Raw genomic sequence first — 24,066 nt, 5'->3', positions numbered from 1 at the left:
ACACAGTCCCAATAGGGTCAAACCTCTTCCCATTCACTCCCACTGTACACAATCCCAATAGGGTCAAACCCCTTCCTGTTCACTCCCACTGTACACAATCCCAATAGGGTCAAACTCCTTCCCGTTCACTCCCACTCTACACAATCCCAATGGACCCAAACCCCTTCCCATTCATTCCCACTCCACACAATCCCAATGGACCCAAACCCCTTCCCGTTCACTCCCACTGTACACAATCCCAATGGACCCAAACCCCTTCCCAGTCACTCCCACTGTACACAATCCCAATGGACCCAAACCCCTTCCCATTCATTCCTACTGTTTACAATCCCAATGGACCCAAACCCCTTCCTATTCACTCCCACTGTACACAATCCCAATGGACTCAAACCCCTTCCCGTTCACTCCCACTGTTCACAATCCCAATGGACCCAAACCCCTTCCCGTTCACTCCCACGGTACACAGTCCCAATAGGGTCAAACTCCTTCCCATTCACTCCCACTGTACACATTCCCAATAGGGTCAAACCCCTTCCTGTTCACTCCCACTGTACACAATCCCAATAGGGTCAAACTCCTTCCCGTTCACTCCCACTCTACACAATCCCAATGGACCCAAACCCCTTCCCGTTCATTCCCACTCTACACAATCCCAATGGACCCAAACCCCTTCCCGTTCACTCCCACTCTACACAATCCGAATGAACCCAAACCCCTTCCCATTCACTCCTATTGCACACAATCCCAATGGACCCAAACCCCTTCCCGTTCACTCCCACTGTACACAATCCCAATGGACCCAAACTCCTTCCCAGTCACTCCCACTGTACACAATCCCAATGGACCCAAACCCCTTCCCATTCACTCCCACTGTACACAATCCCAATGGACCCAAACCCCTTCCCATTCACTCCCATTGCACACAATCCCAATGGACCCAAACCCCTTCCCATTCACTCCCACGGTACACAATCCCAATGGACTCAAACCCCTTCCCGTTCACTCCCACTGTTCACAATCCCAATGGACCCAAACCCCTTCCCGTTCACTCCCATTGCACACAATCCCAATGGACCCAAACCCCTTCCCATTCACTCCCACTGTACACAATCCCAATGGACTCAAACCCCTTCCCGTTCACTCCCACTGTTCACAATCCCAATGGACCCAAACCCCTTCCCGTTCACTCCCACGGTACACAGTCCCAATAGGGTCAAACCTCTTCCCATTCACTCCCACTGTACACAATCCCAATAGGGTCAAACCCCTTCCTGTTCACTCCCACTGTACACAATCCCAATAGGGTCAAACTCCTTCCCGTTCACTCCCACTCTACACAATCCCAATGGACCCAAACCCCTTCCCGTTCATTCCCACTCTACACAATCCCAATGGACCCAAACCCCTTCCCGTTCACTCCCACTGTACACAATCCCAATGGACCCAAACCCCTTCCCAGTCACTCCCACTGTACACAATCCCAATGGACCCAAACCCCTTCCCATTCATTCCTACTGTTTACAATCCCAATGGACCCAAACCCCTTCCTATTCACTCCCACTGTACACAATCCCAATGGACTCAAACCCCTTCCCGTTCACTCCCACTGTTCACAATCCCAATGGACCCAAACCCCTTCCCGTTCACTCCCACGGTACACAGTCCCAATAGGGTCAAACTCCTTCCCATTCACTCCCACTGTACACATTCCCAATAGGGTCAAACCCCTTCCTGTTCACTCCCACTGTACACAATCCCAATAGGGTCAAACTCCTTCCCGTTCACTCCCACTCTACACAATCCCAATGGACCCAAACCCCTTCCCGTTCATTCCCACTCTACACAATCCCAATGGACCCAAACCCCTTCCCGTTCACTCCCACTCTACACAATCCGAATGAACCCAAACCCCTTCCCATTCACTCCTATTGCACACAATCCCAATGGACCCAAACCCCTTCCCGTTCACTCCCACTGTACACAATCCCAATGGACCCAAACCCCTTCCCAGTCACTCCCACTGTACACAATCCCAATGGACCCAAACCCCTTCCTATTCATTCCTACTGTTTACAATCCCAATGGACCCAAACCCCTTCCCGTTCCCTCCCACTGTACACAATCCCAATGGACCCAAACCCCTTCCCATTCACTCCCACTGTACACAATCCCAATGGACCCAAACCCCTTCCCGTTCACTCCCACTGTACACAATCCCAATGGACCCAAACCCCTTCCCGTTCACTCCCACTGTACACAATCCCAATGGACCCAAACCCCTTCCCATTCATTCCTACTGTTTACAATCCCAATGGACCCAAACCCCTTCCTATTCACTCCCACTGTACACAATCCCAATGGACCCAAACCCCTTCCCATTCACTCCCAGTGTACACAATCTCAATGGACCCAAACCCATTCCCGTACACTCCCAGTGTACACAATCTCAATGCACCCAAACCCCTTCCCGTTCACTCCCACTGTCGACAATCCCAATGGACCCAAACCCCTTCCCGTTCACTCCCACAGTGATTGATGCAGTAGTGGGGAGGGTAATTGGCTTTAGGGAGCAGATTTCTGTGAGTATGATTGGTTATGAAGGAAGTTGCAGGAGACCGGAGTGATTGGGTATGATGTGGTGGGAGCGTTTTTCCGAGAGAGAGTAGGCTGTTGATTTGCTCATGGTCTTTCAGCATCTCCTCCAGCCCGACCAACTGACGGAGTGGATGTTTACTTTGAGAACCCTGGTGACGAGAATGAGCACGCTCATTTTGTCCGAGCCAAGATGGACCTGGAGGAGAGGAGGATGAATCGGATCAACGAGGTAGGAGCCAGCTTCCAAATACAACAAGAAACAAGACAACCTCTCCCTGTGGGTCCAGGTTACACTCTGACATTCACACTCACTCACACTCACTGACACTCACTCACACTCACTCACACACATTCACACACACTCACACACATTCACTCACGCACTCACTCACTCACACGCTCGCCAGCATGCTCTCTCACTCACTCGCTCACTCACTTACTCACACTCACTCTCACACAGTCACACACATTCACTCACGCACTCTCTCACTCACTCGCTCACTCACTCACACTCGCATGCGCACATGCACGCTCGCTTGCTCACACACACACGCTTGCTTGCTCACTAACTCACTCACGCATGCACGCTCAGTCACACACATACTCACACGCTCAGTCACACCCTCACTCATGCATGAACACTCACACACGCACGCTCACTCACTCTCTGTCACTCATGCACTCATACACAGACAAACTCACTCATGTACAACTCACTCACTCACACACTTACACAATCACTCACACACTCAAATACACGCACAAATTCACACTCTCACCCTATCTCACACCCAAAAACACTCACCCACACACTCACTCATCCACTCACATTCACACACTTACACATTCACACACACACTCTAATCCTCACACACACACACTCACACAGCCACTCACAGACAGTCACAGGCACACACACACACTCTCTCATACACTCTCTCACACACACACTCTCTCTCTCACACACACACGCTCTCTCTCACACACACACGCTCTCTCTCACACACACACTCTCTCTCTCACACACACACTCTCTCACACACACACGCTCTCTCTCACACACACACGCTCTCACACACACACACACACTCTCTCACACACCTCTCTCACACACACACACTCCCTCACTCACACACACTCTCTCACACACACACTCTCTCACACACACGATCTCTCTCACACACACACACTCTCTCACACACCTCTCTCACATGCACACACTCCCTCACTCACACACACTCTCTCACACATGCACACACTCTCTCTCACTCACACACACTCTCTCACACACACACGCTCTCTCTCACACACACACGCTCTCTCTCACACACACACACTCTCTCACACACCTCTCTCACATGCACACACTCCCTCACTCACACACACTCTCTCACACATGCACACACTCTCTCTCACTCACACACACTCTCTCACACACACACGCTCTCTCTCACACACACACTCTCTCTCTCACACACACACGCTCTCTCTCACACACACACTCTCTCTCTCACACACACACTCTCTCTCTCACACACACACGCTCTCTCTCACACACACACGCTCTCACACACACACACACACTCTCTCACACACCTCTCTCACATGCACACACTCCCTCACTCACACACACTCTCTCACACATGCTCACACTCTCTCTCACACACACATGCTCTCACACACACACACACACTCTCTCACACACCTCTCTCACATGCACACACTCCCTCACTCACACACACTCTCTCACACACACACACTCTCTCACACACACGATCTCTCTCACACACACACACTCTCTCACACACCTCTCTCACATGCACACACTCCCTCACTCACACACACTCTCTCACACATGCACTCTCTCTCACTCACACACACTCTCTCACACACCTCTCTCACATGCACACACTCCCTCACTCACACACACTCTCTCTCTCACACACACACGCTCTCTCTCACACACACACGCTCTCACACACACACACACACACTCTCTCACACACCTCTCTCACATGCACACACTCCCTCACTCACACACACTCTCTCACACATGCACACACTCTCTCTCACACACACACGCTCTCACACACACACACACACTCTCTCACACACCTCTCTCACATGCACACACTCCCTCACTCACACACACTCTCTCACACACACACACTATCTCACACACACGATCTCTCTCACTCACACACACTCTCTCACACACCTCTCTCACATGCACACACTCTCACACACACACACTCTCTCACACATGCACACACTCTCTCTCACACACACACACTCTCACACACTGTCACGCAGATACACTCACACAGACACACACACTCTCTCACACACACACGCTCTCTCTCACACACACACGCTCTCTCTCACACACACACACTCTCACACACCTCTCTCACACACACACGCTCTCTCTCACACACACACACTCTCTCACACACCTCTCACACATGCACACACTCTCTCTCACTCACACACACTCTCTCACACACTCTCTCTCACACACACACACTCTCTCACACACTGTCACGCAGATACACTCACACAGACACACACACTCTCTCACACATGCACACACTCTCTCTCACTCACACACACTCTCTCACACACTCTCTCTCACACACACACACTCTCTCACACACTGTCACGCAGATACACTCACACAGACACACACACTCTCAGACACACACACACACAGTGGGCGCGATTCTCCGCTCCCGCACCAGTTGGCAGAATCGCCTGGGTCGCCAGATTTTCCCGCGACGCCGGTCCGACGCCCTCTCGCGATTCTCCCAAGCGGTGGGAACGGCCCGGTCGAGTTCCGCGCGGCGCAGGCCGGAGAATCGCCCGAGACGCCCAAAATGGCGATTCTCCGGCACCCCTGCTATTCTCAGGCCCGGATGGGGCGAGCGGCCAGCCCAAAACGGCGGGTTCCCCCCGGCGCCGTCCACGCCTGGTCGCTGCCGGCGGGAACAGCACGGGAACGCTGGGGGGCGGCCTGCGGGGGGGGGGGATCCTGCACCCGGGGGGGGGGCCCTCAAATGGGGTCTGGACCGCGATCGGTGCCCACCGATCGTCGGGCCGGCCTCTCTGAAGGAGGACCTCCTTACTTCCGCAGCCCCGCGGCGCCAAGGCCTGGCGCGTGTAAATGACGCGGCGCCGCTCCTAGCCCATTATCCGGCCCTGAATCGGTCGGGATAGGGGCCGTTTCCCGCCGTCGTGAACCTCGACGGTGTTCACGACGGCGCGAACACTCTGCCTCCATTTCAGAGAATCCCGCCCAGTGTGTCTGTAATCTTGTTGACAGTGCAGCATCACCATCTGGTGGCAGCAGGAGGAACAGCAGGGTCCAGTCGTGTGGATGTTGGTGTTGCGACATTGCCTGAGCTGGATCCCAGTATCTTTACACTGCCCTCACTCCATGACCCCGTGCACCCCGTACCGGCCTCTTTCTCTCTCAGTCGGTGAGAAAAGATTCCCTCCCATCTTCCCTGAACCCATCCACTTCCCCCGTGTCCCACCGCCCCGTCCGCCTGAATTTGGGCTCAAAGAGTTCCTGAATTCCTCAAATAAAAAGACTCTAATTTCTCAAAAATCTCCCTCAGTACTGACCCTCTGACAGTGCAGCACTCCCTCAGTACTGACCCTCTCACAGTGCAGCACTCCCTCAATACTGACCCTCTGACAGTGCAGCATTCCCTCAGTACTGACACTCTGACAGTGCAGCACTCCCTCAATACTGACCCTCTGACAGTGCAGCACTCTCTCAATACTGACCCTCTGACAGTGCAGCACTCCCTCAATACTGACCCTCTGACAGTGGAGCACTCCCTCAGTACTGACCCTCTGACAGTGCAGCACTCCCTCAATACTGACCCTCTGACAGTGCAGCACTCCCTCAATACTGACCCTCTGACAGTGCAGCACTCCCTCAGTACTGACCCTCTCACAGTGCAGCACTCCCTCAATACTGACCCCCTGACAGTGCAGCACTCCCTCAGTACTGACACTCTGACAGTGCAGCACTCCCTCAATACTGACCCTCTGACAGTGCAGCACTCCCTCAATACTGACCCTCTGACAGTGCAGCACTCCCTCAGTACTGCCCCTCTGATAGTGCAGCACTCCCTCAGTACTGACCCTCTGACAGTGCAGCACTCCCTCAATACTGACCCTCTGACAGTACAGCACTCCCTCAATACTGACCCTCTTGACAGTGCAGCACTCCCTCAATACTGACCCTCTGACAGTGCAGCACTCCCTCAATACTGACCCTCTGACAGTGCAGCACTCCCTCAGTGCTGACCCTCTGACAGTACAGCACTCCCTCAGTTCTGACCCTCTGACAGTGCACCACTCCCTCAGTACTGACCCTCTGACAGTGCAGCACTCTCTCACTACTTGCCCTCTGACAGTGCAGCATTCCCTCAGTACTGACTCTCTGACAGTGCAGCACTCCCTCAGTACTGACCCTCTGACAGTGCAGCACTCCCTCAGTACTGACCCTCTGACAGTGCAGCACTTCCTCAGTACTGACCCTCTGACAATGCAGCCCTCCCTCAGTACTGACCCTCTGACAGTGCAGCACTCCCTCAGTACTGACCCTCTGACAGTGCAGCCCTCCCTCAGTACAGACCCTCTGACAGTGCAGCACTCCCTCAGTACTGACCCTCTGACAGTGCAGCACTCCCTCAGGACTGACCCTCTGACAGTGCAGCACTCCCTCAGTACTGCCCCTCTGATAGTGCAACACTCCCTCAGTACTGACCCTCTGACAGTGCAGCACTCCCTCAATACTGACCCTCTGACAGTGCAGCACTCCCTCAGTACTGACCCTCTGACAGTGCAGCACTCCCTCAATACTGACCCTCTGACAGTGCAGCACTCCCTCAATACTGACCCTCTGACAGTGCAGCACTCCCTCAGTACTGACCGTCTGACAGTGCAGCACTCCCTCAGTACTGACACTCTGACAGTGCAGCACTCCCTCAATACTGACCCTCTGACAGTGCAGCATTCCCTCAATACTGACCCTCTGACAGTGCAGCACTCCCTCAGTACTGACCGTCTGACAGTGCAGCACTCCCTCAGTACTGACACTCTGACAGTGCAGCACTCCCTCAATACTGACCCTCTGACAGTGCAGCACTCCCTCAGTACTGACCCTCTGACAGTGCAGCACTCCCTCAGTACTGACCCTCTGACAGTGCAGCACTCCCTCAATACTGACCCTCTGACAGTGCAGCACTCCCTCAATACTGACCCTCTGACAGTGCAGCACTCCCTCAGTACTGACCGTCTGACAGTGCAGCACTCCCTCAGTACTGACACTCTGACAGTGCAGCACTCCCTCAATACTGACCCTCTGACAGTGCAGCACTCCCTCAGTACTGACCCTCTGACAGTGCAGCACTCCCTCAATACTGACCCTCTAACAGAGCAGCACTCCCTCAGTACTGACCCTCTGACAGTGCAGCACTCCCTCAATACGTACCCTCTGACAGTGCAGCACTCCCTCAATACTGACCCTCTGACAGTGCAGCACTCCCTCAGTACTGACCCTCTGACAGTGCAGCACTCCCTCAGTACTGACCCTCTGACAGTGCAGCACTCCATCAGTACTGACTCTCTGACAGTGCAGCACTCCCTCAGTACTGACCCTCTGACAGTGCAGCACTCCCTCAGTACTGACCCTCTGACAGTGCAGCACTCCCTCAGTACTGACCCCCCCGACAGTGCAGCACTCCCTCAGTGCTGACACTCTGACAGTGCAGCACTCCCTCAATACTGACCCTCTGACTGTGCAGCACTCCCTCAGTACTGACCCTCTGACAGTGCAGCACTCCCTCAATACTGACCCCCTGACAGTGCAGCACTCCCTCAGTACTGACCCTCTGACAGTGCAGCACTCCCTCAATACTGACCCCCTGACAGTGCAGCACTCCCTCAGTACTGACCCTCTGACAGTGCAGCACTCCCTCAGTGCTGACCCTCTGACAGTACAGCACTCCCTCAGTGCTGACCCTCTGACAGTGCACCACTCCCTCAGTACTGACCCTCTGACAGTGCAGCACTCTCTCAGTACTGACCCTCTGACAGTGCAGCATTCCCTCAGTACTGACTCTCTGACAGTGCAGCACTCTCTCAGTACTGACCCTCTGACAGTGCAGCATTCCCTCAGTACTGACTCTCTGACAGTGCAGCTCTCCCTCAGTACTGACCCACTGACAGTGCAGCACTCCCTCAGTACTGACCCTCTGACAGTGCACCACTCCCTCAGTACTGACCCTCTGACAGTGCAGCACTTCCTCAGTACTGACCCTCTGACAGTGCAGCACTCCCTCAGTACTGACCCTCCAACAGTGCAGCATTCCCTCAGTACTGACCCTCTGACAGTGCAGCCCTCCCTCAGCACTGACCCTCTGACAGTGCAGCACTCCCTCAGTACTGACCCTCTGACAGTGCAGCCCTCCCTCAGTACAGACCCTCTGACAGTGCAGCACTCCCTCAGTACTGACCCTCTGACAGTGCAGCCCTCCCTCAGTACTGAGCCTCTGACAGTGCAGCACTCCCTCAGTACAGACCGTCTGACAGTGCAGCACTCCCTCAGTACTGACCCTCTGACAGTGCAGCCCTCCCTCAATACTGACCCTCTGACAGTGCAGCACTCCCTCAGTACTGACCCTCCGACAGTGCAGCACTCCCTCAGTATTGACCCTCTGACAGTGCAGCACTCCCTCAGTACTGACCCTCTGACAGTGCAGCACTCCCTCAGTACTGACCCTCTGACTGTGCAGCACTCCCTCAGTACTGACCCTCTGACAGTGCAGCACTCCCTCAGTACTGACCCTCTGACAGTGCAGCACTCCCTCAGTATTGACCCTCTGACAGTGCAGCACTCCCTCAGTACTGACCCTCTGACAGTGCAGCACTCCCTCAGTACTGACCCTCTGACAGTGCAGCACTCCCTCAGTACTGACCCTCCGACAGTGCGGCTCTCCCTCAGCACTGACCCTCTGACAGTGCAGCACTCCCTCAGTATTGACCCTCTGACAGTGCAGCACTCCCTCAGTACTGACCCTCCGACAGTGCAGCACTCCCTCAGTGCTGACCCTCTGACAGTGCAGCACTCCCTCAGTGCTGACCCTCTGACAGTGCAGCACTCCCTCAGTATTGACCCTCTGACAGTGCAGCACTCCCTCAGTACTGACCCTCTGACAGTGGAGCACTCCCTCAGTGCTGACCCTCGACAGTGCAGCACTCCCTCAGTACTGACCCTCTGACAGTGCAGCACTCTCTCAGTACTGACCCTCTGACAGTGCAGCACTCCCTCAGTATTGACCCTCTGACAGTGCAGCACTCCCTCAGTACTGACCCTCTGACAGTGGAGCACTCCCTCAGTGCTGACCCTCTGACAGTGCAGCACTCCCTCAGTGCTGACCCTCTGACAGTGCAGCACTCCCTCAGTACTGATCCTCTGACAGTGCAGCACTCCCTCAGTACTGACCCTCTGACAGTGCAGCACTCCCTCAGTACTGACCCTCTGACAGTGCAGCACTCCCTCAGTACTGTCCCTCTGACAGTACAGCACTCCCTCAGTACTGACCCTCTGACAGTGCAGCACTCCCTCAGTACTGTCCCTCTGACAGTACAGCACTCCCTCAGTACTGACCCTCCGACAGTGCGGCACTCTCTCAGTACTGACACTCTGACAGTACAGCACTCTCTCAGCACTGACCCTCTGACAGTGCAGCACTCCCTCAGTACTGACCCTCCGACAGTGCAGCACTCCCTCAGAACTGACCCTCTGACAGTGCAGCACTCCCTCAGTACTGACCCTCTGACAGTGCAGCACTCCCTCAGTGCTGACCCTCTGACAGTGCAGCACTCCCTCAGTACTGACCCTCTGACAGTGCAGCACTCCCTCAGTACTGACCCTCTGACAGTGCGGCACTCCCTCAGTACTGACCCTCTGACAGTGCAGCACTCCCTCAGTACTGACCCTCCGACAGTGCGGCACTCCCTCAGTACTGACCCTCTGACAGTGCAGCACTCCCTCAGTACTGACCCTCCGACAGTGCGGCACTCCCTCAGTACTGACCCTCTGACAGTGCAGCACTCCCTCAGTACTGACCCTCTGACAGTGCAGCACTCCCTCAGTACTGACCCTCGGACAGTGCAGCACTCCCTCAGTACTGACCCTCTGACAGTGCAGCACTCCCTCAGTACTGACCCTCCGACAGTGCGGCACTCCCTCAGTACTGACCCTCTGACAGTGCAGCACTCCCTCAGTACTGACCCTCCGACAGTGCGGCACTCCCTCAGTACTGACCCTCTGACAGTGCAGCACTCCCTCAGTACTGACCCTCCGACAGTGCAGCACTCTCTCAGTACTGACCCTCTGACAGTGCTGCACTCCCTCAGTACTGACCCTCCGACAGTGCGGCACTCCCTCAGTACTGACCCTCTGACAGTGCAGCATTCCCTCAGTACTGATCCTCTGACAGTGCAGCACTCCCTCAGTACTGACCCTCCGACAGTGCAGCACTCTCTCAGTACTGACCCTCTGACAGTGCAGCACTCCCTCAGTACTGACCCTCTGACAGTGCAGCACTCCCTCAGTGCTGACCCTCCGACAGTGCGGCACTCCCTCAGTACTGACCCTCCGACAGTGCAGCACTCCCTCAGTGCTGACCCTCTGACAGTGCAGCACTCCCTCAGTGCTGACCCTCTGACAGTGCAGCACTCCCTCAGTACTGACCGTCTGACAGTGCAGCACTCCCTCAGTACTGACACTCTGACAGTGCAGCACTCCCTCAATACTGACCCTCTGACAGTGCAGCACTCCCTCAGTACTGACCCTCTGACAGTGCAGCACTCCCTCAGTACTGACACTCTGACAGTGCAGCACTCCCTCAATACTGACCCTCTGACAGTGCAGCACTCCCTCAATACTGACCCTCTGACAGTGCAGCACTCCCTCAGTACTGACCGTCTGACAGTGCAGCACTCCCTCAGTACTGACACTCTGACAGTGCAGCACTCCCTCAATACTGACCCTCTGACAGTGCAGCACTCCCTCAGTACTGACCCTCTGACAGTGCAGCACTCCCTCAATACTGACCCTCTAACAGAGCAGCACTCCCTCAGTACTGACCCTCTGACAGTGCAGCACTCCCTCAATACGTACCCTCTGACAGTGCAGCACTCCCTCAATACTGACCCTCTGACAGTGCAGCACTCCCTCAGTACTGACCCTCTGACAGTGCAGCACTCCCTCAGTACTGACCCTCTGACAGTGCAGCACTCCATCAGTACTGACTCTCTGACAGTGCAGCACTCCCTCAGTACTGACCCTCTGACAGTGCAGCACTCCCTCAGTACTGACCCTCTGACAGTGCAGCACTCCCTCAGTACTGACCCCCCCGACAGTGCAGCACTCCCTCAGTGCTGACACTCTGACAGTGCAGCACTCCCTCAATACTGACCCTCTGACTGTGCAGCACTCCCTCAGTACTGACCCTCTGACAGTGCAGCACTCCCTCAATACTGACCCCCTGACAGTGCAGCACTCCCTCAGTACTGACCCTCTGACAGTGCAGCACTCCCTCAATACTGACCCCCTGACAGTGCAGCACTCCCTCAGTACTGACCCTCTGACAGTGCAGCACTCCCTCAGTGCTGACCCTCTGACAGTACAGCACTCCCTCAGTGCTGACCCTCTGACAGTGCACCACTCCCTCAGTACTGACCCTCTGACAGTGCAGCACTCTCTCAGTACTGACCCTCTGACAGTGCAGCATTCCCTCAGTACTGACTCTCTGACAGTGCAGCACTCTCTCAGTACTGACCCTCTGACAGTGCAGCATTCCCTCAGTACTGACTCTCTGACAGTGCAGCACTCCCTCAGTACTGACGCTCTGACAGTGCACCACTCCCTCAGTACTGACCCTCTGACAGTGCAGCACTTCCTCAGTACTGACCCTCTGACAGTGCAGCACTCCCTCAGTACTGACCCTCCAACAGTGCAGCATTCCCTCAGTACTGACCCTCTGACAGTGCAGCCTTCCCTCAGTACTGACCCTCTGACAGTGCAGCCCTCCCTCAGCACTGACCCTCTGACAGTGCAGCACTCCCTCAGTACTGACCCTCTGACAGTGCAGCCCTCCCTCAGTACAGATCCTCTGACAGTGCAGCACTCCCTCAGTACTGACCCTCTGACAGTGCAGCCCTCCCTCAGTACTGAGCCTCTGACAGTGCAGCACTCCCTCAGTACAGACCGTCTGACAGTGCAGCACTCCCTCAGTACTGACCCTCTGACAGTGCAGCCCTCCCTCAATACTGACCCTCTGACAGTGCAGCACTCCCTCAGTACTGACCCTCCGACAGTGCAGCACTCCCTCAGTATTGACCCTCTGACAGTGCAGCACTCCCTCAGTACTGACCATCTGACAGTGCAGCACTCCCTCAGTATTGACCCTCTGACAGTGCAGCACTCCCTCAGTACTGACCCTCTGACAGTGCAGCACTCCCTCAGTACTGACCCTCTGACAGTGCAGCACTCCCTCAGTATTGACCCTCTGACAGTGCAGCACACCCTCAGTACTGACCCTCTGACAGTGCAGCACTCCCTCAGTACTGACCGTCTGACAGTGCAGCACTCCCTCAGTACTGACACTCTGACAGTGCAGCACTCCCTCAATACTGACCCTCTGACAGTGCAGCATTCCCTCAATACTGACCCTCTGACAGTGCAGCACTCCCTCAGTACTGACCGTCTGACAGTGCAGCACTCCCTCAGTACTGACACTCTGACAGTGCAGCACTCCCTCAATACTGACCCTCTGACAGTGCAGCACTCCCTCAGTACTGACCCTCTGACAGTGCAGCACTCCCTCAGTACTGACCCTCTGACAGTGCAGCACTCCCTCAATACTGACCCTCTGACAGTGCAGCACTCCCTCAATACTGACCCTCTGACAGTGCAGCACTCCCTCAGTACTGACCGTCTGACAGTGCAGCACTCCCTCAGTACTGACACTCTGACAGTGCAGCACTCCCTCAATACTGACCCTCTGACAGTGCAGCACTCCCTCAGTACTGACCCTCTGACAGTGCAGCACTCCCTCAATACTGACCCTCTAACAGAGCAGCACTCCCTCAGTACTGACCCTCTGACAGTGCAGCACTCCCTCAATACGTACCCTCTGACAGTGCAGCACTCCCTCAATACTGACCCTCTGACAGTGCAGCACTCCCTCAGTACTGACCCTCTGACAGTGCAGCACTCCCTCAGTACTGACCCTCTGACAGTGCAGCACTCCATCAGTACTGACTCTCTGACAGTGCAGCACTCCCTCAGTACTGACCCTCTGACAGTGCAGCACTCCCTCAGTACTGACCCTCTGACAGTGCAGCACTCCCTCAGTACTGACCCCCCCGACAGTGCAGCACTCCCTCAGTGCTGACACTCTGACAGTGCAGCACTCCCTCAATACTGACCCTCTGACTGTGCAGCACTCCCTCAGTACTGACCCTCTGACAGTGCAGCACTCCCTCAATACTGACCCCCTGACAGTGCAGCACTCCCTCAGTACTGACCCTCTGACAGTGCAGCACTCCCTCAATACTGACCCCCTGACAGTGCAGCACTCCCTCAGTACTGACCCTCTGACAGTGCAGCACTCCCTCAGTGCTGACCCTCTGACAGTACAGCACTCCCTCAGTGCTGACCCTCTGACAGTGCACCACTCCCTCAGTACTGACCCTCTGACAGTGCAGCACTCTCTCAGTACTGACCCTCTGACAGTGCAGCATTCCCTCAGTACTGACTCTCTGACAGTGCAGCACTCTCTCAGTACTGACCCTCTCACAGTGCAGCATTCCCTCAGTACTGACTCTCTGACAGTGCAGCTCTCCCTCAGTACTGACCCACTGACAGTGCAGCACTCCCTCAGTACTGACCCTCTGACAGTGCACCACTCCCTCAGTACTGACCCTCTGACAGTGCAGCACTTCCTCAGTACTGACCCTCTGACAGTGCAGCACTCCCTCAGTACTGACCCTCCAACAGTGCAGCATTCCCTCAGTACTGACCCTCTGACAGTGCAGCCCTCCCTCAGCACTGACCCTCTGACAGTGCAGCACTCCCTCAGTACTGACCCTCTGACAGTGCAGCCCTCCCTCAGTACAGACCCTCTGACAGTGCAGCACTCCCTCAGTACTGACCCTCTGACAGTGCAGCCCTCCCTCAGTACTGAGCCTCTGACAGTGCAGCACTCCCTCAGTACAGACCGTCTGACAGTGCAGCACTCCCTCAGTACTGACCCTCTGACAGTGCAGCCCTCCCTCAATACTGACCCTCTGACAGTGCAGCACTCCCTCAGTACTGACCCTCCGACAGTGCAGCACTCCCTCAGTATTGACCCTCTGACAGTGCAGCACTCCCTCAGTACTGACCCTCTGACAGTGCAGCACTCCCTCAGTACTGACCCTCTGACTGTGCAGCACTCCCTCAGTACTGACCCTCTGACAGTGCAGCACTCCCTCAGTACTGACCCTCTGACAGTGCAGCACTCCCTCAGTATTGACCCTCTGACAGTGCAGCACTCCCTCAGTACTGACCCTCTGACAGTGCAGCACTCCCTCAGTACTGACCCTCTGACAGTGCAGCACTCCCTCAGTACTGACCCTCCGACAGTGCGGCTCTCCCTCAGCACTGACCCTCTGACAGTGCAGCACTCCCTCAGTATTGACCCTCTGACAGTGCAGCACTCCCTCAGTACTGACCCTCCGACAGTGCAGCACTCCCTCAGTGCTGACCCTCTGACAGTGCAGCACTCCCTCAGTGCTGACCCTCTGACAGTGCAGCACTCCCTCAGTATTGACCCTCTGACAGTGCAGCACTCCCTCAGTACTGACCCTCTGACAGTGGAGCACTCCCTCAGTGCTGACCCTCTGACAGTGCAGCACTCCCTCAGTACTGACCCTCTGACAGTGCAGCACTCTCTCAGTACTGACCCTCTGACAGTGCAGCACTCCCTCAGTATTGACCCTCTGACAGTGCAGCACTCCCTCAGTACTGACCCTCTGACAGTGGAGCACTCCCTCAGTGCTGACCCTCTGACAGTGCAGCACTCCCTCAGTGCTGACCCTCTGACAGTGCAGCACTCCCTCAGTACTGATCCTCTGACAGTGCAGCACTCCCTCAGTACTGACCCTCTGACAGTGCAGCACTCCCTCAGTACTGACCCTCTGACAGTGCAGCACTCCCTCAGTACTGTCCCTCTGACAGTACAGCACTCCCTCAGTACTGACCCTCTGACAGTGCAGCACTCCCTCAGTACTGTCCCTCTGACAGTACAGCACTCCCTCAGTACTGACCCTCCGACAGTGCGGCACTCTCTCAGTACTGACACTCTGACAGTACAGCACTCTCTCAGCACTGACCCTCTGACAGTGCAGCACTCCCTCAGTACTGACCCTCCGACAGTGCAGCACTCCCTCAGAACTGACCCTCTGACAGTGCAGCACTCCCTCAGTACTGACCCTCTGACAGTGCAGCACTCCCTCAGTGCTGACCCTCTGACAGTGCAGCACTCCCTCAGTACTGACCCTCTGACAGTGCAGCACTCCCTCAGTACTGACCCTCTGACAGTGCGGCACTCCCTCAGTACTGACCCTCTGACAGTGCAGCACTCCCTCAGTACTGACCCTCCGACAGTGCGGCACTCCCTCAGTACTGACCCTCTGACAGTGCAGCACTCCCTCAGTACTGACCCTCCGACAGTGCGGCACTCCCTCAGTACTGACCCTCTGACAGTGCAGCACTCCCTCAGTACTGACCCTCTGACAGTGCAGCACTCCCTCAGTACTGACCCTCGGACAGTGCAGCACTCCCTCAGTACTGACCCTCTGACAGTGCAGCACTCCCTCAGTACTGACCCTCCGACAGTGCGGCACTCCCTCAGTACTGACCCTCTGACAGTGCAGCACTCCCTCAGTACTGACCCTCCGACAGTGCGGCACTCCCTCAGTACTGACCCTCTGACAGTGCAGCACTCCCTCAGTACTGACCCTCCGACAGTGCAGCACTCTCTCAGTACTGACCCTCTGACAGTGCTGCACTCCCTCAGTACTGACCCTCCGACAGTGCGGCACTCCCTCAGCACTGACTCTCTGACAGTGCAGCACTCCCTCAGTACTGACCCTCCGACAGTGCAGCACTCCCTCAGTACTGACCCTCTGACAGTGCAGCACTCCCTCAGTACTGACCCTCTGACAGTGCAGCACTCCCTCAGTACTGACCCTCTGACAGTGCAGCACTCCCTCAGTACTGACCCTCCGACAGTGCGGCACTCCCTCAGTACTGACCCTCCGACAGTGCAGCACTCCCTCAGTACTGACCCTCCGACAGTGCGGCACTCCCTCAGTACTGACCCTCTGACAGTGCAGCACTCCCTCAGTACTGACCCTCCGACAGTGCAGCACTCTCTCAGTACTGACCCTCTGACAGTGCAGCACTCCCTCAGTACTGACACTCTGACAGTGCAGCATTCCCTCAGTACTGACCCTCTGACAGTGCAGCACTCCCTCAGTACTGACCCTCTGACAGTGCAGCATTCCCTCAGTACTGATCCTCTGACAGTGCGGCATTCCCTCAGTACTGATCCTCTGACAGTGCGGCTCTCCCTCAGTACTGACCCTCTGACAGTGCAGCACTCCCTCAGTACTGACCCTCCGACAGTGCAGCACTCTCTCAGTACTGACCCTCTGACAGTGCAGCACTCCCTCAGTACTGACACTCTGACAGTGCAGCACTCCCTCAGTACTGACCCTCTGACAGTGCAGCACTCCCTCAGTGCTGACCCTCCGACAGTGCGGCACTCCCTCAGTACTGACCCTCCGACAGTGCAGCACTCCCTCAGTGCTGACCCTCTGACAGTGCAGCACTCCCTCAGTGCTGACCCTCTGACAGTGCAGCACTCCCTCAGTACTGACCGTCTGACAGTGCAGCACTCCCTCAGTACTGACACTCTGACAGTGCAGCACTCCCTCAATACTGACCCTCTGACAGTGCAGCACTCCCTCAGTACTGACCCTCTGACAGTGCAGCACTCCCTCAGTACTGACACTCTGACAGTGCAGCACTCCCTCAATACTGACCCTCTGACAGTGCAGCACTCCCTCAATACTGACCCTCTGACAGTGCAGCACTCCCTCAGTACTGACCGTCTGACAGTGCAGCACTCCCTCAGTACTGACACTCTGACAGTGCAGCACTCCCTCAATACTGACCCTCTGACAGTGCAGCACTCCCTCAGTACTGACCCTCTGACAGTGCAGCACTCCCTCAATACTGACCCTCTAACAGAGCAGCACTCCCTCAGTACTGACCCTCTGACAGTGCAGCACTCCCTCAATACGTACCCTCTGACAGTGCAGCACTCCCTCAATACTGACCCTCTGACAGTGCAGCACTCCCTCAGTACTTACCCTCTGACAGTGCAGCACTCCCTCAGTACTGACCCTCTGACAGTGCAGCACTCCATCAGTACTGACTCTCTGACAGTGCAGCACTCCCTCAGTACTGACCCTCTGACAGTGCAGCACTCCCTCAGTACTGACCCTCTGACAGTGCAGCACTCCCTCAGTACTGACCCCCCCGACAGTGCAGCACTCCCTCAGTGCTGACACTCTGACAGTGCAGCACTCCCTCAATACTGACCCTCTGACTGTGCAGCACTCCCTCAGTACTGACCCTCTGACAGTGCAGCACTCCCTCAATACTGACCCCCTGACAGTGCAGCACTCCCTCAGTACTGACCCTCTGACAGTGCAGCACTCCCTCAATACTGACCCCCTGACAGTGCAGCACTCCGTCAGTACTGACCCTCTGACAGTGCAGCACTCCCTCAGTGCTGACCCTCTGACAGTACAGCACTCCCTCAGTGCTGACCCTCTGACAGTGCACCACTCCCTCAGTACTGACCCTCTGACAGTGCAGCACTCTCTCAGTACTGACCCTCTGACAGTGCAGCATTCCCTCAGTACTGACTCTCTGACAGTGCAGCACTCTCTCAGTACTGACCCTCTGACAGTGCAGCATTCCCTCAGTACTGACTCTCTGACAGTGCAGCACTCCCTCAGTACTGACGCTCTGACAGTGCACCACTCCCTCAGTACTGACCCTCTGACAGTGCAGCACTTCCTCAGTACTGACCCTCTGACAGTGCAGCACTCCCTCAGTACTGACCCTCCAACAGTGCAGCATTCCCTCAGTACTGACCCTCTGACAGTGCAGCCTTCCCTCAGTACTGACCCTCTGACAGTGCAGCCCTCCCTCAGCACTGACCCTCTGACAGTGCAGCACTCCCTCAGTACTGACCCTCTGACAGTGCAGCCCTCCCTCAGTACAGATCCTCTGACAGTGCAGCACTCCCTCAGTACTGACCCTCTGACAGTGCAGCCCTCCCTCAGTACTGAGCCTCTGACAGTGCAGCACTCCCTCAGTACAGACCGTCTGACAGTGCAGCACTCCCTCAGTACTGACCCTCTGACAGTGCAGCCCTCCCTCAATACTGACCCTCTGACAGTGCAGCACTCCCTCAGTACTGACCCTCCGACAGTGCAGCACTCCCTCAGTATTGACCCTCTGACAGTGCAGCACTCCCTCAGTACTGACCATCTGACAGTGCAGCACTCCCTCAGTACTGACCCTCTGACAGTGCAGCACTCCCTCAGTACTGACCCTCTGACAGTGCAGCACTCCCTCAGTACTGACCCTCTGACAGTGCAGCACTCCCTCAGTATTGACCCTCTGACAGTGCAGCACACCCTCAGTACTGACCCTCTGACAGTGCAGCACTCCCTCAGTACTGACCCTCTGACAGTGCAGCACTCCCTCAGTACTGACCCTCCGACAGTGCAGCACTCCCTCAGTGCTGACCCTCTGACAGTGCAGCACTCCCTCAGTACTGATCCTCTGACAGTGCAGCACTCCCTCAGTACTGACCCTCTGACAGTGCAGCACTCCCTCAGTACTGACCCTCTGACAGTGCAGCACTCCCTCAGTACTGTCCCTCTGACAGTACAGCACTCCCTCAGTACTGACCCTCTGACAGTGCAGCACTCCCTCAGTACTGTCCCTCTGACAGTACAGCACTCCCTCAGTACTGACCCTCCGACAGTGCGGCACTCTCTCAGTACTGACACTCTGACAGTACAGCACTCTCTCAGCACTGACCCTCTGACAGTGCAGCACTCCCTCAGTACTGACCCTCCGACAGTGCAGCACTCCCTCAGTACTGACCCTCTGACAGTGCAGCACTCCCTCAGTACTGACCCTCTGACAGTGCAGCACTCCCTCAGTACTGACCCTCTGACAGTGCAGCACTCCCTCAGTACTGACCCTCTGACAGTGCAGCACTCCCTCAGTACTGACCCTCCGACAGTGCGGCACTCCCTCAGTACTGACCCTCTGACAGTGCAGCACTCCCTCAGTACTGACCCTCCGACAGTGCGGCACTCCCTCAGTACTGACCCTCTGACAGTGCAGCACTCCCTCAGTACTGACCCTCTGACAGTGCAGCACTCCCTCAGTACTGACCCTCTGACAGTGCAGCACTCCCTCAGTACTGACCCTCTGACAGTGCGGCACTCCCTCAGTACTGACCCTCTGACAGTGCAGCACTCCCTCAGTACTGACCCTCCGACAGTGCGGCACTCCCTCAGTACTGACCCTCTGACAGTGCAGCACTCCCTCAGTACTGACCCTCCGACAGTGCGACACTCCCTCAGTACTGACCCTCTGACAGTGCAGCACTCCCTCAGTACTGACCCTCCGACAGTGCAGCACTCTCTCAGTACTGACCCTCTGACAGTGCAGCACTCCCTCAGTACTGACCCTCCGACAGTGCGGCACTCCCTCAGTACTGACCCTCTGACAGTGCAGCACTCCCTCAGTATTGACCCTCTGACAGTGCAGCACTCCCTCAGTACTGACCCTCTGACAGTGGAGCACTCCCTCAGTGCTGACCCTCTGACAGTGCAGCACTCCCTCAGTACTGACCCTCTGACAGTGCAGCACTCTCTCAGTACTGACCCTCTGACAGTGCAGCACTCCCTCAGTACTGACCCTCTGACAGTGCAGCACTCTCTCAGTACTGACCCTCTGACAGTGCAGCACTCCCTCAGTACTGACCCTCTGACAGTGCAGCACTCCCTCAGTACTGACCCTCTGACAGTGGAGCACTCCCTCAGTGCTGACCCTCTGACAGTGCAGCACTCCCTCAGTGCTGACCCTCTGACAGTGCAGCACTCCCTCAGTACTGATCCTCTGACAGTGCAGCACTCCCTCAGTACTGACCCTCTGACAGTGCAGCACTCCCTCAGTACTGACCCTCTGACAGTGCAGCACTCCCTCAGTACTGTCCCTCTGACAGTACAGCACTCCCTCAGTACTGACCCTCTGACAGTGCAGCACTCCCTCAGTACTGTCCCTCTGACAGTACAGCACTCCCTCAGTACTGACCCTCCGACAGTGCGGCACTCTCTCAGTACTGACACTCTGACAGTACAGCACTCTCTCAGCACTGACCCTCTGACAGTGCAGCACTCCCTCAGTACTGACCCTCCGACAGTGCAGCACTCCCTCAGTACTGACCCTCTGACAGTGCAGCACTCCCTCAGTACTGACCCTCTGACAGTGCAGCACTCCCTCAGTACTGACCCTCTGACAGTGCAGCACTCCCTCAGTACTGACCCTCTGACAGTGCAGCACTCCCTCAGTACTGACCCTCTGACAGTGCAGCACTCCCTCAGTACTGACCCTCTGACAGTGCAGCACTCCCTCAGTACTGACCCTCCGACAGTGCGGCACTCCCTCAGTACTGACCCTCTGACAGTGCAGCACTCCCTCAGTACTGACCCTCCGACAGTGCGGCACTCCCTCAGTACTGACCCTCTGACAGTGCAGCACTCCCTCAGTACTGACCCTCTGACAGTGCAGCACTCCCTCAGTACTGACCCTCTGACAGTGCAGCACTCCCTCAGTACTGACCCTCTGACAGTGCGGCACTCCCTCAGTACTGACCCTCTGACAGTGCAGCACTCCCTCAGTACTGACCCTCCGACAGTGCGGCACTCCCTCAGTACTGACCCTCTGACAGTGCAGCACTCCCTCAGTACTGACCCTCCGACAGTGCGGCACTCCCTCAGTACTGACCCTCTGACAGTGCAGCACTCCCTCAGTACTGACCCTCTGACAGTGCAGCACTCCCTCAGTACTGACCCTCTGACAGTGCAGCACTCCCTCAGTACTGACCCTCTGACAGTGCGGCACTCCCTCAGTACTGACCCTCTGACAGTGCAGCACTCCCTCAGTACTGACCCTCCGACAGTGCGGCACTCCCTCAGTACTGACCCTCCGACAGTGCAGCACTCCCTCAGTACTGACCCTCCGACAGTGCGGCACTCCCTCAGTACTGACCCTCTGACAGTGCAGCACTCCCTCAGTACTGACCCTCCGACAGTGCAGCACTCTCTCAGTACTGACCCTCTGACAGTGCAGCACTCCCTCAGTACTGACACTCTGACAGTGCAGCACTCCCTCAGTACTGACCCTCCGACAGTGCAGCACTCCCTCAGTGCTGACCCTCTGACAGTGCAGCACTCCCTCAGTACTGATCCTCTGACAGTGCAGCACTCCCTCAGTACTGACCCTCTGACAGTGCAGCACTCCCTCAGTACTGACCCTCTGACAGTGCAGCACTCCCTCAGTACTGTCCCTCTGACAGTACAGCACTCCCTCAGTACTGACCCTCTGACAGTGCAGCACTCCCTCAGTACTGTCCCTCTGACAGTACAGCACTCCCTCAGTACTGACCCTCCGACAGTGCGGCACTCTCTCAGTACTGACACTCAGATAGTACAGCACTCTCTCAGCACTGACCCTCTGACAGTGCAGCACTCCCTCAGTACTGACCCTCCGACAGTGCAGCACTCCCTCAGTACTGACCCTCTGACAGTGCAGCACTCCCTCAGTACTGACCCTCTGACAGTGCAGCACTCCCTCAGTACTGACCCTCTGACAGTGCGGCACTCCCTCAGTACTGACCCTCTGACAGTGCAGCACTCCCTCAGTACTGACCCTCCGACAGTGCAGCACTCTCTCAGTACTGACCCTCTGACAGTGCAGCACTCCCTCAGTACTGACCCTCCGACAGTGCGGCACTCCCTCAGTACTGACCCTCTGACAGTGCAGCACTCCCTCAGTATTGACCCTCCGACAGTGCAGCACTCCCTCAGTACTGACCCTCTGACAGTGCAGCACTCCCTCAGTATTGACCCTCTGACAGTGCAGCACTCCCTCAGTACTGACCCTCTGACAGTGGAGCACTCCCTCAGTGCTGACCCTCTGACAGTGCAGCACTCCCTCAGTACTGACCCTCTGACAGTGCAGCACTCTCTCAGTACTGACCCTCTGACAGTGCAGCACTCCCTCAGTACTGACCCTCTGACAGTGCAGCACTCTCTCAGTACTGACCCTCTGACAGTGCAGCACTCCCTCAGTATTGACCCTCTGACAGTGCAGCACTCCCTCAGTACTGACCCTCTGACAGTGGAGCACTCCCTCAGTGCTGACCCTCTGACAGTGCAGCACTCCCTCAGTGCTGACCCTCTGACAGTGCAGCACTCCCTCAGTACTGATCCTCTGACAGTGCAGCACTCCCTCAGTACTGACCCTCTGACAGTGCAGCACTCCCTCAGTACTGACCCTCTGACAGTGCAGCACTCCCTCAGTACTGTCCCTCTGACAGTACAGCACTCCCTCAGTACTGACCCTCTGACAGTGCAGCACTCCCTCAGTACTGTCCCTCTGACAGTACAGCACTCCCTCAGTACTGACCCTCCGACAGTGCGGCACTCTCTCAGTACTGACACTCTGACAGTACAGCACTCTCTCAGCACTGACCCTCTGACAGTGCAGCACTCCCTCAGTACTGACCCTCCGACAGTGCAGCACTCCCTCAGTACTGACCCTCTGACAGTGCAGCACTCCCTCAGTACTGACCCTCTGACAGTGCAGCACTCCCTCAGTACTGACCCTCTGACAGTGCAGCACTCCCTCAGTACTGACCCTCTGACAGTGCAGCACTCCCTCAGTACTGACCCTCTGACAGTGCAGCACTCCCTCAGTACTGACCCTCTGACAGTGCAGCACTCCCTCAGTACTGACCCTCCGACAGTGCGGCACTCCCTCAGTACTGACCCTCTGACAGTGCAGCACTCCCTCAGTACTGACCCTCCGACAGTGCGGCACTCCCTCAGTACTGACCCTCTGACAGTGCAGCACTCCCTCAGTACTGACCCTCCGACAGTGCAGCACTCCCTCAGTACTGACCCTCTGACAGTGCAGCACTCCCTCAGTACTGACCCTCTGACAGTGCGGCACTC

At 56.3% G+C, this 24,066-nt stretch overlaps 1 protein-coding gene across 1 annotated transcript in view; it reads left to right on the top strand.

Moving 5' to 3' along the window:
• The window catches only part of LOC140386475 (amyloid beta precursor like protein 2-like), a 144,226-nt gene that overhangs the window by 78,638 nt on the left and 41,522 nt on the right, over positions 1-24,066 (top strand). Inside the window, exon 7 of the mRNA XM_072468848.1 lies at positions 2,694-2,824. Within this exon, the coding sequence (XP_072324949.1) occupies positions 2,694-2,824 (131 nt within the window). The remainder of the gene's footprint in view (positions 1-2,693; positions 2,825-24,066) is intronic.

Source organism: Scyliorhinus torazame, chromosome 12, assembly GCF_047496885.1.
Source record: "Scyliorhinus torazame isolate Kashiwa2021f chromosome 12, sScyTor2.1, whole genome shotgun sequence".
In the NCBI taxonomy this organism is placed as follows: domain Eukaryota; kingdom Metazoa; phylum Chordata; class Chondrichthyes; order Carcharhiniformes; family Scyliorhinidae; genus Scyliorhinus; species Scyliorhinus torazame.
Note: the sequence above shows the minus strand (reverse complement) of the source record. Positions and strands in the feature narration are given on the sequence as shown.